The sequence below is a fragment of the Camelina sativa genome, chromosome 17, assembly GCF_030686135.1.
Source record: "Camelina sativa cultivar CO46 ecotype springtype chromosome 17, ASM3068613v1".
NCBI lineage: Eukaryota > Viridiplantae > Streptophyta > Magnoliopsida > Brassicales > Brassicaceae > Camelina > Camelina sativa.
In genome coordinates, this window is record NC_141896.1 from 8743828 (window position 1) to 8759092 (window position 15265).

Genomic DNA, 15265 nt, shown 5'->3' on the forward strand with positions numbered 1-15265 from the left:
GAATCAGATTCTTAAACGACACATACTCCTCTGTCTTCTTCTCATTCTCGGGCGTCCGCACCGATGGCAATATTTGGTAAGAACCCAGTTTTTGGTTTTACTGATTGAGTTATGTTTTTGTGTTCCCCCCTATGTTTGGATTACTAATAACCAAGAAAGGTTACACAACTATAGATTAAGGTCGGTGTAGGACTTCAATTAAATACTAGTCCTAGTAAGAATAGGATGGAGAAAACAGCACAAGCGTGTGTTGTTAGCTAGGTCTTCTGAATGTAAAGTAATGTGTAATTACCAAAGCTAATCGGATTAGGATGTAAGATTAGAGAAGAATTAAGCTTTGGAAGGAGTCTTTCTTTTTTTTATTAGTCCTAAACCATTTGTCATTAGGATATCTATTAAGACATTTTGATATTTTTAGTTTTAGTTTTGCTATCCTAAGCTAGGGTTGAAACTATCATATATGTTTATTTTTTTAATAAGAGAATATTTTGGACTCCTTACAATTACGATTTGCCGGTCAGAAAATTGTCTTGGTCAAGATCAAATGACTATAGAGAAACAATTAGCATCATCCAATATTTTACTCAATCTCAATGACTCACATGATCTTAGCTCCTAAAAAGTTGGTCACACATCATATAATACGTACGTGTAATCGACTAATGTGTTTTAATGTATGCGTATATATGACTAGGTAGTCTTATATATGCAAATAAACTTCGTAAATTTCATGAAATTCTTGGACCTTTGGCAGGCATAGATAAAAAGTTTAACATAATCAGTTGAACTTCGTTCGGAGATATGATTACAATACGAAGATACTTTTTCTCTATGATTTGAATCATAGGTCTAATAGAAATTTTATAATTAAATGGTATTTGAAAAATTTGGCAGGCTCCTATGAAATGGCTATGTTTATATATACGAATTTGGAATCTCGATAGTGACAAGCAACGAGATACAAGTCCTTAAGATTTTACCAATATGATTTATTTGATCATAGATCACATAACTATGGGGTAGTAGCTCCAAATCCATTTGGAAGCAAAGCAAATCCAAATGAAGGCTCTAAAACGACGCCGCTTCAGCATTTTATTTGACCTTTTTTCAATAATTTGTGTATTCCATAAAGAAGTGAACTTCCTTCTTCTTCACAATCGCCACTCTGCTCCGTTCGACCACCAAAACCTCCCATTAATGGCGTTAATACGATCAAAACTCCATCTTTCTCGAACCCTTTCCTTCATCAAACCCATTTTACCAAAACCCTTCTCCACCTCCGCAACTTCTCTACTCCATGACCACGAAACCGACGAATCCGCCGCCGCCGCCGACGTCTCTATCCTTATCACACCTTCGTTAACTCCAGAAGACACACAAACAGTAGAAAAGTTACACTCAATCATCAAAGATCACTACCGCAAAAACCCTACAAACTCCAACGACGACGCCGTCTTAAACCCTAGCTTAACCCTCCCATCACTCTCCCTCGATTTCTCCCAAATCGAAGCTTCTCGAATCACTCCTTCCGTCGTTCGATGCGTCATAGAGAAGTGCGGCGGTGTCCGCCACGGAATCCCTTTTCACCAGTCTCTAGCTTTCTTCAATTACGCAACTTCACGAGACGAATACGACCACGAGTCGCCTCATCATCCTTACAACGAAATGATCGATCTTTCCGGTAAGGTTAGACAATTCGACTTAGCTTGGCACTTGATTGATCTAATGAAATCAAGAAACGTTCAGATTTCGATTGAGACCTTCACGATTTTGATTAGACGTTACGTTAGAGCTGGATTAGCTTCAGAGGCTGTGCATTGCTTTAACCGTATGGAAGATTACGGTTGCGTTCCTGATAAAATCGCGTTTTCGATTGTTATTAGTAACCTTTCTAGGAAGAGGAGAGCTAGTGAAGCTCAGTGTTTTTTCGATAGCTTGAAAGATAGGTTTGAGCCTGATGTTATAGTTTACACAAACTTGGTTCGTGGTTGGTGTAGAGCTGGTGAAATCTCTGAGGCAGAGAGAGTGTTCAAGGAGATGAAGTTGGCTGGGATTGAACCTAATGTGTATACTTACAGTATTGTGATCGATGCCTTGTGTAGATGCGGCCAGATCAGCCGTGCTCATGATGTTTTCGCGGATATGTTGGATTCGGGTTGTGCTCCGAATGCTATTACTTTCAATAACTTGATGAGGGTTCATGTGAAAGCAGGGAGAACAGAGAAGGTTCTGCAGGTTTATAACCAGATGAAGAAGCTAGGATGTGAGCCTGATACTATTACTTATAATTTTCTGATTGAGACGCATTGCAGAGACGAGAATCTTGAAAACGCGGTCAAGGTTTTGAACACGATGATCAAGAAGAAGTGCGATGTGAATGCTTCGACTTTCAATACGATATTTAGGTACATCGAGAAGAAGAGAGATGTGAATGGTGCACATAGGATGTATTCGAAGATGATGGAAGCTAAATGTGAGCCGAATACGGTGACTTATAATATACTGATGAGGATGTTTGCCGGGTCGAAGTCTACTGATATGGTTTTGAAGATGAAGAAAGAGATGGATGATAAAGAAGTTGAGCCGAATGTGAATACTTATAGGCTTTTGGTTACAATGTTTTGTGGGATGGGACATTGGAATAATGCTTATAAGCTGTTTAAAGAAATGGTTGATGTCAAGTGTTTGACACCGAGCTTGTCTTTATATGAGATGGTTCTTTCACAGTTAAGAAAAGCTGGGCAGTTGAAGAAGCATGAAGAGTTAGTGGAGAAGATGATTCAGAAGGGACTCGTCGCTCGGCCATTGTAGGAACCTTCCCAAGCATCAAAGAAGACGCTTTTTTTCTTTTTCACAGTCATTTTTTAAGGATGTTTTTAAAGCTATTTTATTGTCGATCAGATTGTAACTTCATTTTGAGCACAACACTGAATAAACTTGCGTCTAGAAGTATTATTGTACCATGTACTCTCTTTTTTTCTTTCTTGATTTATACTATGTTCTTCTTTTACTCTAGAAATATAACTTTTTTGTGGGAGTATGATGACAAATACTAAATGTTTTGCCTGTTTAGGTTCTGCAGATCAAAGTGATGAAACATAATAGATCAACTAGTAAGAACACATGAAAAAGCCATGTTATGTCATGTGGTATAAGATATGATATCGCAACAGACCAAGAAAGCTAGCTGTTCAAGACAGAGATTAATTAAACAACAATGAGACCAGATAATCTAGTTGAGACGTTGGCTCTGAGTGGTATAGCATCGATCTTGGTCAATTGCTGTTCTTTTAATTTATCATATATTTTTACAAGATAAACGTTATTTAATACTTAAAAGATTCCGTCGGTCTGAGTTTCATTAAACTGTCATTTTCAACCGTACTACAAGCATCATGTATATCACTCATAATTTATCTTCTCTTAATAATTTATCTATCTATTAGGATCTTTCTTACAAAATAAAGTATGCAAAAAAAAAAAAAAAAAAATGTTTGGATTTTAAACAAAAAGGAATTAGGATATACATGAAGAATGAAGAGAGGAATTAGTTCTCAACTGTAACAAAAATGGTGGTACTAACAAATGTTTAAAAATGTTTTGTGATTACACACTTTGTCATGTATTTGACCAAAAGCCAAAAAAGGACAAGTGTTCACTTTATACATCGCTTTCAATCCCCAATTAATTATATCGGTTTACCAGCTGTTCATGGACTAATAATTGTCATCATGTTAAACTAATCCCTAAATAATTAAGCATAAAAATCAGGTGGCTTAATATATATCACAAGCACAACACATGTGGGATTAGAAAGTCAAATAAACAATAGTACTAACTAATCCGCGTATAACACGAAGGAAACTATTGTAGACCAAACAAACATAAGTACACACACACTTCACCATTCAATTTTGTAAACCGGGACAAAGGTCGGCCGTATAATAAGTCTATAAGACATAAATGCATTCTCCGGTTTAAGTCAAAACTGTATGATAACGACACAAATCTCCTCCGGTTTAGCTCAGCTTTGACCCAAAAACCCCCCTCCATGACGTCATCACAGTTGACAATTTCAATCTAGTTCTTCTTTTGTCTTCACTTTCTCAGAAATTTCAGACACAACAACACATATAAAACCAAGAGAATTCTCTGTTTAGCATTTTTACAAATAAATGGAAAAAGGTTCCAACAGCAACAAGTCCACAAAGTTCTCAAAGATGCTTCAAAGAGCTTTATCAATCGGTCACAGTGCGGCACCGTTTAGTCCCGGAAGAGATTTTCATCAGCACCGTATGACTTCGACGGTGAACAGAGGAATTTTCTTCTCCAGTCCGTTGGTTCCCGCGGCGGCTAGAGTTAGGAGAAGAACCAAAAACGAATCCGTTTTTGCCGAACCTACTTCTCCTAAAGTCTCCTGCATCGGCCAGGTCAAACTCAATAAGCCCAAATGTTCATCGGAGAAGAAAAACAAAGAACCTAATAAGAATCTCAAAACGGCGTCGTCTTTATCTTCTTGTGTTACTATCAAAGAAGAAGACAAAGGAAGCTTTTCGAAACTAAAACGTCTCTTCTCTACGAAAAGTTTCTTGTGGAGAAAATCTAACTCCAACTCCACCCCCACCACCGCCTTCGCCACGGTGAGTGAATATCCGGCTGCGGCAGTGGAACCGGTCGTTGCGGTGGTGGAGCCACCTTCGTTAGGTAAAATGAAGAAATTCTCGAGCAGTAGAGGAGCTCTTGGCGGATTTGATTGGACGGCGGAGATGAAACGTCAAGAATCTCAATCGAATCTCACGATTCCATGCTCTGTGAGTATGCCTCTGACAGAGCTAGAGGGTTTGAGTCTGTGTCCGAAACCCAAGAGTGAAGTTAATCTGTGGAAGAGAAGAACTATGGATCGACCAAAAGCACTTCAAGTTAACTAAACCTATTTTTCTTGAATTTCCTTCGTTTGCTTTTTTCTATGTGTATATTTGTTTTCTATGTGTCTGGGAATTTCGTGTCTACCACGATGATGATACTCGTTACGACGTATACTCAAGTCTGAATGTTGTGAATAGACAGAAAAAAAAAAGAAAAAAAATATTACAACGTGTGTATAGATCAAACACGATTTTTGTTTTTGTTTCTCTAGATTTATTATTAATCGCAATTTTTCTTTTTGGCCGGATGTGAGATTGGAAAACTAGATGCATATATCTGAGTTTAGAAGCAAACAGAGGCGCCTATGTTACGCCACAACAAGTTAGAGAGCAAACAACACAACCAAGAAGAAAGGGGATGTGATTACTGATCATTATCCTTCATCTCCTCTTTAACATTCTTATATGAAACGTACAAAACTAAGTATTTTAAAATTTTATATTTTATCTAATAACAAATTTAAGGTAATTAAGTTATAAATTGTATAAAAAGTAAGAAGAAGAAAAAATTCTTAAAAAAATCTAAATTAATTAGATAAAATTAAATTAATTGGGAATTTGAAAATTAAATAAATTAAAATTTATTATTTAAAGAGGAGATGAAAACTTGATTTAAGGATGCATATTTTATAACAAAGAGTTTTTTGGTTGAATAAAATTTTACATTCATTTAAAAAAAAAATAAGTATTTAGATATATTCATACTTGAGCTTCTCAGTTAAATATTACAAAATACTAACATTTTCTTTTATCAAGAATTGTAGCTTGGCTAACTCTTAATTTGATAACGGGGTTTTGTTGGTTTGCTTTGCAGAACATATGAAACAGCGTCGAGATGACAGGGAAAATCAATATCATGAAACCCAAGCAACATAAGCCGGAAATCAAGACAGACCGTTGAGTTTGGTGTTCACACTTTATCACTCGATCCCGCAACCTTTGACAGAGTAATCAATTTACAAATGTCTTGTTGAAACTAACAACAGGATATTCTCGAGAATATTGACAGGGTAATCAAAGGTAATGTCCTGTAGTTAGTTTATTCTCGAAAAATTTTATACGAGAATATTTTTTAAAATGAATTAACAAAATGTTAATGTGACAATAAAAAATAGATGGTATGATATATGAGAGTCTATTTTATATGTTATAAAAACACATAAGTGAATATATTTTACTTATGTTTTGTTCATATTTTATATATGTTTTGCTTATTTTTTTCTTAATATATATACAACATTTCAAAAAACAAAAAATAACTAATTTCTGCCATATATAAACAATTACACCTACAATTTATATTTATATAGAATTTAATATAAACTATACTCAATGTATCAAACAATCAATAATATATATATATATACATATATATATATATAGATGATTTTATCATAGTCACAAAATAATATAAATACATAAACAATTAAAAATACATATCATCTACACCTTATAACAAATATATAAATAAATAAAATAGTATATATACATTTTTAACCTTTTAAATAACAAAGAACATGTTTTTTATATCATTTTTTTTATATATCATTTTTTTCTCTTCGTTTAGTTTTTTGGGTAGGCTAAAGAAATTATACATAGTACTAGGTTTTCACCCTAGGTATACCGCGGGACTAAATTATAAAAAAATTGTATTTTAAATAATAATTTTTAATTTATTTAGTTTTTAAATTCTCAATTAATTAAATTTTATCTAATTAATTTATAATTTTATTTAGAATGTTTTTTCTTCTTCTTACGTTTTATACAGTTTATAACCTAATTACATTAAATTTGTTATTAGATAGAATATAAAATTTTAAAACACTTAATTTTGTTTTTTATAATTAAACAGAGGTATATATTCCTATATGGTATGTTAGTGTATATTTTTATGTGTATACAATTTTTTTTTTGGAATATTAAGAATGTGTTGTAGTATGTGTAATATTTTTGTAGTTCATATACTAAATAATTTATAAATTAATTTTCCAAACTATGACTACAAATCTATAGTTTATGAAATAAACTAATAGTTTTAGTGTTGGTTTTACATGTTCAAATATTTTTAATCCGCAAAAACTCATCATACGAAACCCGTGAAAGTAAAATATAATATGTGAGGCTAAAAGTCATTTTCTATCAAATCAGCTTTTCAAATTTTTAAAGAACAATACCTCTTTACTCACCTCCTTATAAAATCTATATACATTTACAATTATGTTTATTACCTTTTAAATCACTTAGTTTCTAAATATATATATATATATAAGTAGAGTTAATTTATTTATTAAATTAATTATTTAATGTCAATGGTATGTCTGTAAATAAGTGTCAACTTGAGGATTTATTTTATAAATGTCTCCAAAAATGTATATATAGATTGCCTTAAGGGATGTTAGAAACATCAAATTTTAGTATTTTTTACAGTGTTTTAAAAAAAAAATCTACTATTATAAACTTTTTTTTTTACAGATAGCTTTCTCTAATTTTTTCTAAGTATTTTCACATTTTTTTGTGTGTGTGATATTGATAATAAGTTTTCTTTAATATGTTTTATTTCAAGTAACCTTATACATTTCTCTTAAATATATATATATTATCTTAATTCTTGAGCACTTGATTAATAATTCTTTTTTAAAAATTTGGATATACCTTTGTTTAAAAAATTTTACCATTTTCAATTTTGAAAACGATAAATAACATAGATCACTCACACTATTTTAATTATGCACCAAATCTGTCTGGTTTTAATCGGTAACATGAATTTATAATTTAACAATAACAAACATAGTCTCAAGTATTAAATACATATATATATATATATATTATTAATTATATTATATTAAAATTGAAAAGAAGAATATACACCGAATTTTAATCGATAACATTAATTTATAAATTAACACCAAGAATTGAATAACCTCTCAATTTTAAAAAACCTTTAAATTTTTGTTTGTTTTTTTAAGAGACTCTTATTTTTGTATCTTAATAATTGTAATTCTTGAAAGTAATTGTTGTTCCATTAAATATATGATAACTTTATTTTTCTCCTAATTCTAGTCTTTTACAAATATGTACACAATTATTATATATTATGATAGAAATATCTAATTTTATATTTATGTAATCTCTATTCATATTTTATTTTGATATTTTTTTTGGTTGTATGTTGTCTTTTTTTTTTGGTTTATATTTTAATTTAAATTATTGTACATTATTCTTTTTTACTTAATAACAAAATATTACAAAATTGAGTGAATTAATTGATGCAATAACTTTAGATTTTTTGTTCCTTTGATGATATGGATTAATTTGTTAAAATTGAAAATAAAAAGTGATGAGGTGGAGGAAGGAGAAGAAAGAAAAGGCAACTTTATATATATAGAGTTATTGGAATGTTTTTCACAAATATCATTAATAGCAAGAAAAGTTATACAATGTAATAGCCTTTTGAGCCTTTTGAACCCAAAAAAAAAAATTGTAATAGCCTAATAGGTCCAATATTTTCTTTTGAGCAGCAAGATAAAACACCAAAACACCACAATTTTAAAATTTTCTCAACCACTATTACACATGTAGTTAACTATACTTATGTTTGAGAAATATGTCTATAAACCTATTGTCTTGTCTATCTATCATCTTCCACATTTTACAAAATTTCCATACATACTGGATCCCCTGGCTTATAAGTCGAACCTTTTGTTGGGCATCTTTCAAGCGTGAACCAAGCAATGTTCCTCCGATGATGAGAGCTCCACTTCCACACCTTTGTTAATTTCTAACTCCATTAATCAAAACTCCTAACCTTTTCATGTTTGTAAGAGACAATTATAATTTTGATAGGCTTAGAGTCTGAATAGTAACAACGGATTTGGTTGTGCGGGACAAACGATTTGATAGTGCGATACGGTTGAACTGCGATACGTGCGGGACAAATGTATTTGCGGGACAAGTACGGTTAATACAAAATAAATGGTACATAATAAAGTTTGATTGGTGAAAAAATATTAACGCTACATAATAAAATGTTTGAATAGTTTGAAGACAAGAATCTGTGCGGATTACAAATATAGATAAGTATGTTAGAAGACAAATATTAAATAATTAATATAAATGTAAATTATTATTTGTTTTATGTTAATGAATAAACATTTTCATATATTCATGAATTTTAGATATCCCAATTAACATTAAGTCATTTCTCATATAAAACCAATTTAATATATGTAATAAAATTCTCTTATAGATTATTTTCCAAAAGATTGTGTGATTAGAATGTTATGATTAGTTAAATAATTGTCTTTTTACCAATTATAAGCCTTAGATAGTATTGGGTTTGTGAATATTTATGTCTGGTGCAAAAAATATATATTATACAACTCAGTTTATATTGGTGGATATTTAAGTTTAGGAAAATGATATTAAAGCCATTTCGTTGACAAAAAAATGTAAAGTATATTGAAGGTGAATATTTATTCTTTTTATAATATGTTTTTAACAAAAATTAGTACATCATAATATCACATATTTTCAATGTTTATCTAATAGTCTAATACTAATAAAAAATACAGATTATTTAATATTGTTTGAAAGGAGAGAGAAGAAATATAAGCTAGATAAAAATATATTTGTGGAAAAAATAATAACACATCTATAATATATTTTAATTATAAAAAAATATATATATAATCTTGTGCATATTTGATCGGACGGCTGCTTATAAGCAGTTTCATTCTACAAAAGCAATCCAGAGCATTTTTGTACTTCTAAAACCGCACATGTCACTTTTTGTTTTTTCTACAAAACTACAAATTTATTATACAAAAGTGAATGTTATTTTAGGTGCGTTTTTCTAAAAGAAAAAAGTGAATTCCGCTAAACATAGATCTCCACTCCAATCACAGCCTTAGATTTCAGAACAAATATTGATTCAAATATGCTTTTTCCTGTAGCAACAGCCTCACGTCCTTTGAATGTAATTCACCCCCACTAAAGAATCCTTGGTGAACTTCCTTGAGAATTTTCAAGACATAAGCCAATGATCCGTGGCTACTACTCTCGTCTCTCTTCTCCTCTGCGTAAGATTTCGGCCCGACATGATCATAATCTCTAAAGAAATTGTACTTGGTGATCTGCAACAGATTCCTATTGTGGTCATCAGACCAAACTTGACGAGTGTCATCCACAATCACAACTCCACGCTCATGAGCCAACACAAGATCAAGCGTCTTAGTAAAACCACTCTCCTCTCTGGTAATGACTCTGTCCCCAAAATACACTTTCTTCGGATCAATCAACTTCAGCACAGCCTGAGCGTAGTCGCGATTTCCCATCGTGTACACATACATGGAGAACAACTCGTTGGCTTCTTTCAGAAACTCGTGCACAAAAGGTCGAAGCTTTATCAACATCTCTGTACCGAGTGTCCAAAGATCGTTCCTTGAGTATGATTCCCCCAAGAGATACTCCTCTGCTTTGGAAAGCCGTGAAACCGTAACGGAATGAAGAAGGGTGTGGTCCAAATCAAGGACTAGATGAAGTTTCTTCTCGTTCTCACAAGCCAATTGTGTGGTATGGGTTTTTGTAGCCGACACGGCCTTGTGGCTTAACTGTAAACCATGGACGAGATAATCGAATGCTCGGCCGTAATCTCTATCTACCGTCGATCTGCAGTTACAGCAGATTCCGTAACGGACGAAGAAGTGATCACAATTTGATGTTGTTACCCTTTTAGATTCTAGTCCTAGAAACGCGTTTTCAATCACAGGCATCGTTAATTCTGAGATTTTTTTTTTTTCTAATCGGCAAATCAAACTTTCATTAGTTGTAAAGATAGGAAAAGTAACTGTGTAATAAACCCCCCCGTCCAAGCGTAGGGACAGTATTTATAAATAATATTTTGCTTCCCAATCTCATTGGCAAGCGATGTGGGATCTTAAATCTTTTTATCTTTTAGTTATTTTTTCCATTTTTTTCATCATGTTTCCATTATTTTTCATAATGTTTCCATTGTTTCTTCATCATGTTTCTTAACCTTTTATGAATCCAATTATTGGGTATAATTTCCGTGATTCTATTCTAATAATGGAAATATATTGGATAAATTCTACTAGAAATATATTAATTTCTGTTGCACAAAAAGCAAATAAATAAGAAAATATATCAATTACATTCTAGAAGATTATCTGAGGTTGTTTGATATGGGCGGCGACAGCCAATAGGTAACGATTGTTTGATGAAAAAACCCTAATCTTTTTAGGAATTGTTGATCCTATCAAAAAAATATTTGGGATATTTTTGAAGAGAATGCTTTGATAACATATCTTAAAATATTAAAATGCAATTTAGCAAAAAAATTAGGTTTTGGCTTTTTCCACTAATTTGTAGTTTTATATGCTCTTAGAAGCTAATAATCGATTTATTTGAATTAGAGGTTTTTCTCGTTTCTTTTTTCTTTTTGGGAGAGAAACACAATATATGATCAACTGTTTGTTTAGTTTTTGCTTCACACAGTATATACATATTAATTGAGGTTATAAACACTTTTATCAACCCTACATCCAACAGCAATCAATACAGTAGTATTTCTATCAACATTGAAATAATAAAATCATTTTTCTCTATGCATCACAATCAAAATTAAGGATTTATGTTTTCTGTTTGAAACATCATAGTCAAAAATCCAGATCATGCCACAAAAGACCTATCAGATAAGACAGTGATATTATATAAATTTTAGCTCTACTTCTCTTCCTGTCATTTTCAGTGTGAATCATCACGGTCTGGAATCAGAATCATCACACCCACACAATTTAAGAGAGTCAGACACTAAATCTATACAACGAGTTCGCCAAAATTGGGAGATACAAAGGAGAAATATGTGTTGTTACATTTTTTTTATCAGATCCTAATCGTAATTGGGAAAGAATCACGTGAATTATAGAACAAACTAAACCAAAACATATGATCACGAAAACTTTTTATGATATCGAATTATCGAAAATCTATAATATACTAATACCGTAACCAAATAATTCAAAATGCAACGACGCACGCGTTCCCACTCTCTCTCACCAGTCACCACTATCTATCTCCGTGCGACAAAAACCTAAAAAGCTTCTTTAAAATTCTTGTCGCGACACTGATTTTCTTCGAATTAATTTTAATCAAATACTAGAATTTACTAGTATTATTTTTCTAAACCAGAACACAATATTCATTTCAGACAGTCACTCACATCAGTCAGTAGTACTCACCCAGGCTGTCGACACCTAAGTACATTTTCATTTTACTAACCTAACACTTAAAATAATCTATCTTAAACACACTTCAAAAATACTACAACTAATCACCCTATGTCTTGCCGGCTCTACTTACGCTTCCGGCGGAGAAATCAATAGTAAACCTAAGATTGTTCTTATAAGCAAAAAAAAAAAAAAGACTAAGAATTCTTAAAACACAAACCAAATTTAAAATTAAACACAAAAATAAAAGAGTACATTAACCAAGTTGAATTAACTTAAAAATAAAAATTAAAAAGAAAAAAAAAAAAAAACAAAATGAGACAATTCTCCCCATACGGCGGAGATCTTTTTCTACCTTTTTTTTTGTAACAATTTTCAAGAACTCTCCTCCGGTGGCGACGGCGATGAAGATTCCGGTTTTCTGCAGAGAATCATATGCATCGGAGAGAATATTCCGGTTTCGCCTCCTCTGGTCAAAAAATCAGCAGTCTTAAACAACATCTCATGAACATCAACAGTTCCTTTAGGCGCAACTCCAACAGCTGACAATATCTGAACCACAATGTGGTTCCTCCAGTAAGCAAGCCTACCCATCTTAAGCCTAGTCCACCACGGCTGAGCCGGTGGAGCCGCCAGATCCTTCTCCTTCACTATCTCAAACCCAACCTTTTCAGCCGTCTCAGCTATGTCCACGTAAGCCCTAAGCCCAGGCAACGCGTCACCTCTCTCAATCCCTTGGATCACCTCCACGTGCTCATCATCCTCCGCCTTAAACTTCTCCGTCGTGACCCACTCGTACGACACGTACATAGATCCGGGCTTCAACACCCTGTAGATCTCGGCATACACTTCCTCGAGGTTAGGCGCGTGACACGTGGCTTCGATCGAGTACGCGCCGTCGAAAGTGTTGTCATCGAACGGCATCTGGAGGAAGTTGCCGCACACGACCTCGCAAAGCGCGTCGAGCCCAGCTTTCTTGTTGTGGAGACGAGCCCTGTTCACCTGGTACTCGTTTATCGTGATCCCAACCACGTTGGCCCGCGAGTGAGATGCAATCGCTCGCATCGGACCGCCGACGCCGCATCCGACGTCCAGGATCTTTTGACCGGGTTTGACTTGGATCAGATCTACGGCCATCTCTTCGTGGAGGCGCGTGGCGTCTCTGTGAGATTTGCCGGGGATGGAAGGGGAGAAGTGGAAGGACTGTCCCCATCCCCACTCGTAGATGTCGGTGACGAGGTTGTAAAACGTGTCGACGAAGTCTGGAACTTTCTCGGCGGTTTCGATTTCTTTGGGACGGCGAAAGAAAGACCAGTATTGTTTGTAGTTGTCTTGGACTTTCTCGGCGGAGATTGAGCCGCCGGAGAGATCTACTGCTCGTTTGCCTTTACGCTCTGCTGGACCGAGGACACAGAGGAACCAGTAGATACCGACGGCGACTAGAGCGCCGGTGACGAAGAGTGTTAGCGTCTCCATTTTTCGTTAAGAGTGAGGGAGAAGAAGAAAGAGAGAGAGAGAGAGTTTTACGCCTCTTTTTTTTTTTTTTACTTCTTGTTGGATTTTATGACAAAAAAATTTGGAGTCTATTTTTTTTAATTATTATTTTTATTTATTGTCGAGATATATATACTGAGAGAATCTTTAAACCAAAAAGAGAAAAAAAAAATCTAAAATAAAGATGGAAATTACAAGCTAAATTAAGAACAATTTTGAAATTTTGATTTTTGTTTCTCTCTTCCGTAAAAGTTGTTCAAATTTAACATACAAAACTTAAAATTAAAAATGCAAAACAAGAAGAATACAATTGTTTTTTTTTTTAGATTCCATTTTATTAGGAATATTTATTTTTTTACCTTGCCAGTTGGATAATAAATGTGAAAAGTAAATTTTAGAAGAGAAGGTCTTTACTTTTTTTTTTTGGTGTGGAATAAAATGTGGTTTACGCTAATTTCGCATTCCAAATATTTATGAGAAGAGAACCTGATTTGCTGCTCTTTGACTAAAAAAAAATCCAAGGAATTGTAACGCTTGGAAACAATTTTTGCATTAAAAGACAATTTTATTTGAAAAGTCTCCAAGGAATGAGTTCTCAATTAGTATTGTTAGATTACCAAAAAGAAAATTAATAGTGTAACTAATGGAATATTTCGAAAAATAGTACTAGTAAATACTAGTATTAATAAAATAAATGGATAGAGAAAAGTGAGGTCCCTGGTGTGAGGGACTGAGGGGGGTGCGTAACGCCAAATTTGAAGTATGGCCGTCTTCGAGGGGATCACGTGTGGTGGAAGAAGAGTACAGCCTCTGCTTCTCTCATATAATAATTACAATAATTGGATAACCAAATTAGATTATGCAAAGTGTCTTTGTGCTTTTCATGTATGCTCTCATACATTCATCTTATTTATTTTCTTTATATATATAAAACAGAATTGAACCATTCCTACTAAACCTTGTCCAGATTCAAACTTATCACTTGCAATTTGGCAATCCATTAGGTATCATGGATCCTGCCAACTCCTCTGGAAATAGCCAAACAGGCATATTAGCCAATGCATCACCTTAGTTCCTCTCTAACCACAGCTGCAACATCGACCTCTACACACACTATCACTTCATTTGCTATCTCTTATCATATTATGCTGATTCTGTATTGAAGCCTATTTGGCTAATTGACTCTCTTTGTAACGATTTTTCTTAATCAATCAACTTTATTTGTGATTTGTATCCTAAACACCAAAAATGTCTTTATGAAAACTCACAGAAGCAAAGTCAGCAAAATTGGAAACTAGAAAATAAAATTGGAAAGTAGAAAAGTAAAACCGATCTAGTTTTTTTTTTTTTTTCTGACTAAACAACAAAGATGAATGGACATTATGAGAGGGAGAAGTACCGACCAGAGAAAGTGAAATCACGTGGAAGCTGCTCTTTTACATACATAAAGAAGGCTTTTCGAATTGTTTACAAAAGTCGACTCATATGACTCCGTTGATCTGCCCTTTACCATCTTTTGTCGCTTTCTTGTTTGGCTTGTGTTATCAGACCACATCATCTCAAAAGATGCTCTTTCTCCCCCTTCTTCCTTTTTTCTTTTTT

General features: G+C 33.3%; 2 protein-coding genes, 1 non-coding gene and 1 pseudogene across 4 annotated transcripts; 2 read left to right on the forward strand and 2 right to left on the reverse strand.

Moving 5' to 3' along the window:
* The first annotated feature begins 1012 nt into the window (after window positions 1-1012).
* Window positions 1013-3019, forward strand: LOC104756382 (uncharacterized). Its single transcript, XM_010478960.3, has one exon. The coding sequence runs from the start codon at window positions 1060-1062 to the stop codon at window positions 2809-2811; it is 1752 nt and encodes a 583-aa protein (XP_010477262.1). The 5' UTR covers window positions 1013-1059; the 3' UTR covers window positions 2812-3019.
* A 903-nt stretch (window positions 3020-3922) lies between these two features.
* Window positions 3923-5124, forward strand: LOC104756385 (uncharacterized protein At1g76070). The gene has a single exon (XR_015586223.1). It is a non-coding gene; the product is annotated as an uncharacterized protein At1g76070 (transcript).
* Window positions 5125-9584: 4460 nt separating this feature from the next.
* LOC104756384 (RNA polymerase II C-terminal domain phosphatase-like 5 pseudogene) lies at window positions 9585-10867 on the reverse strand (annotated as a pseudogene). The gene has a single exon (XR_015586222.1). The product of XR_015586222.1 is annotated as an RNA polymerase II C-terminal domain phosphatase-like 5 pseudogene (transcript).
* Window positions 10868-12373: 1506 nt separating this feature from the next.
* LOC104756386 (24-methylenesterol C-methyltransferase 2) lies at window positions 12374-13894 on the reverse strand. The gene has a single exon (XM_010478963.3). It carries the CDS (start codon window positions 13643-13645, stop codon window positions 12545-12547), a length of 1101 nt encoding a protein of 366 aa, XP_010477265.1. The 5' UTR covers window positions 13646-13894; the 3' UTR covers window positions 12374-12544.
* Window positions 13895-15265: the final 1371 nt, after the last annotated feature.

Coding starts and splice junctions, on each gene's coding strand:
- LOC104756382 (XM_010478960.3), top strand. CDS start 1,060: ATGAAGGCTCTAAAACGACGCCGCTTCAGCATTTTATTTGACCTTTTT.
- LOC104756386 (XM_010478963.3), bottom strand. CDS start 13,645: ATGGAGACGCTAACACTCTTCGTCACCGGCGCTCTAGTCGCCGTCGGT.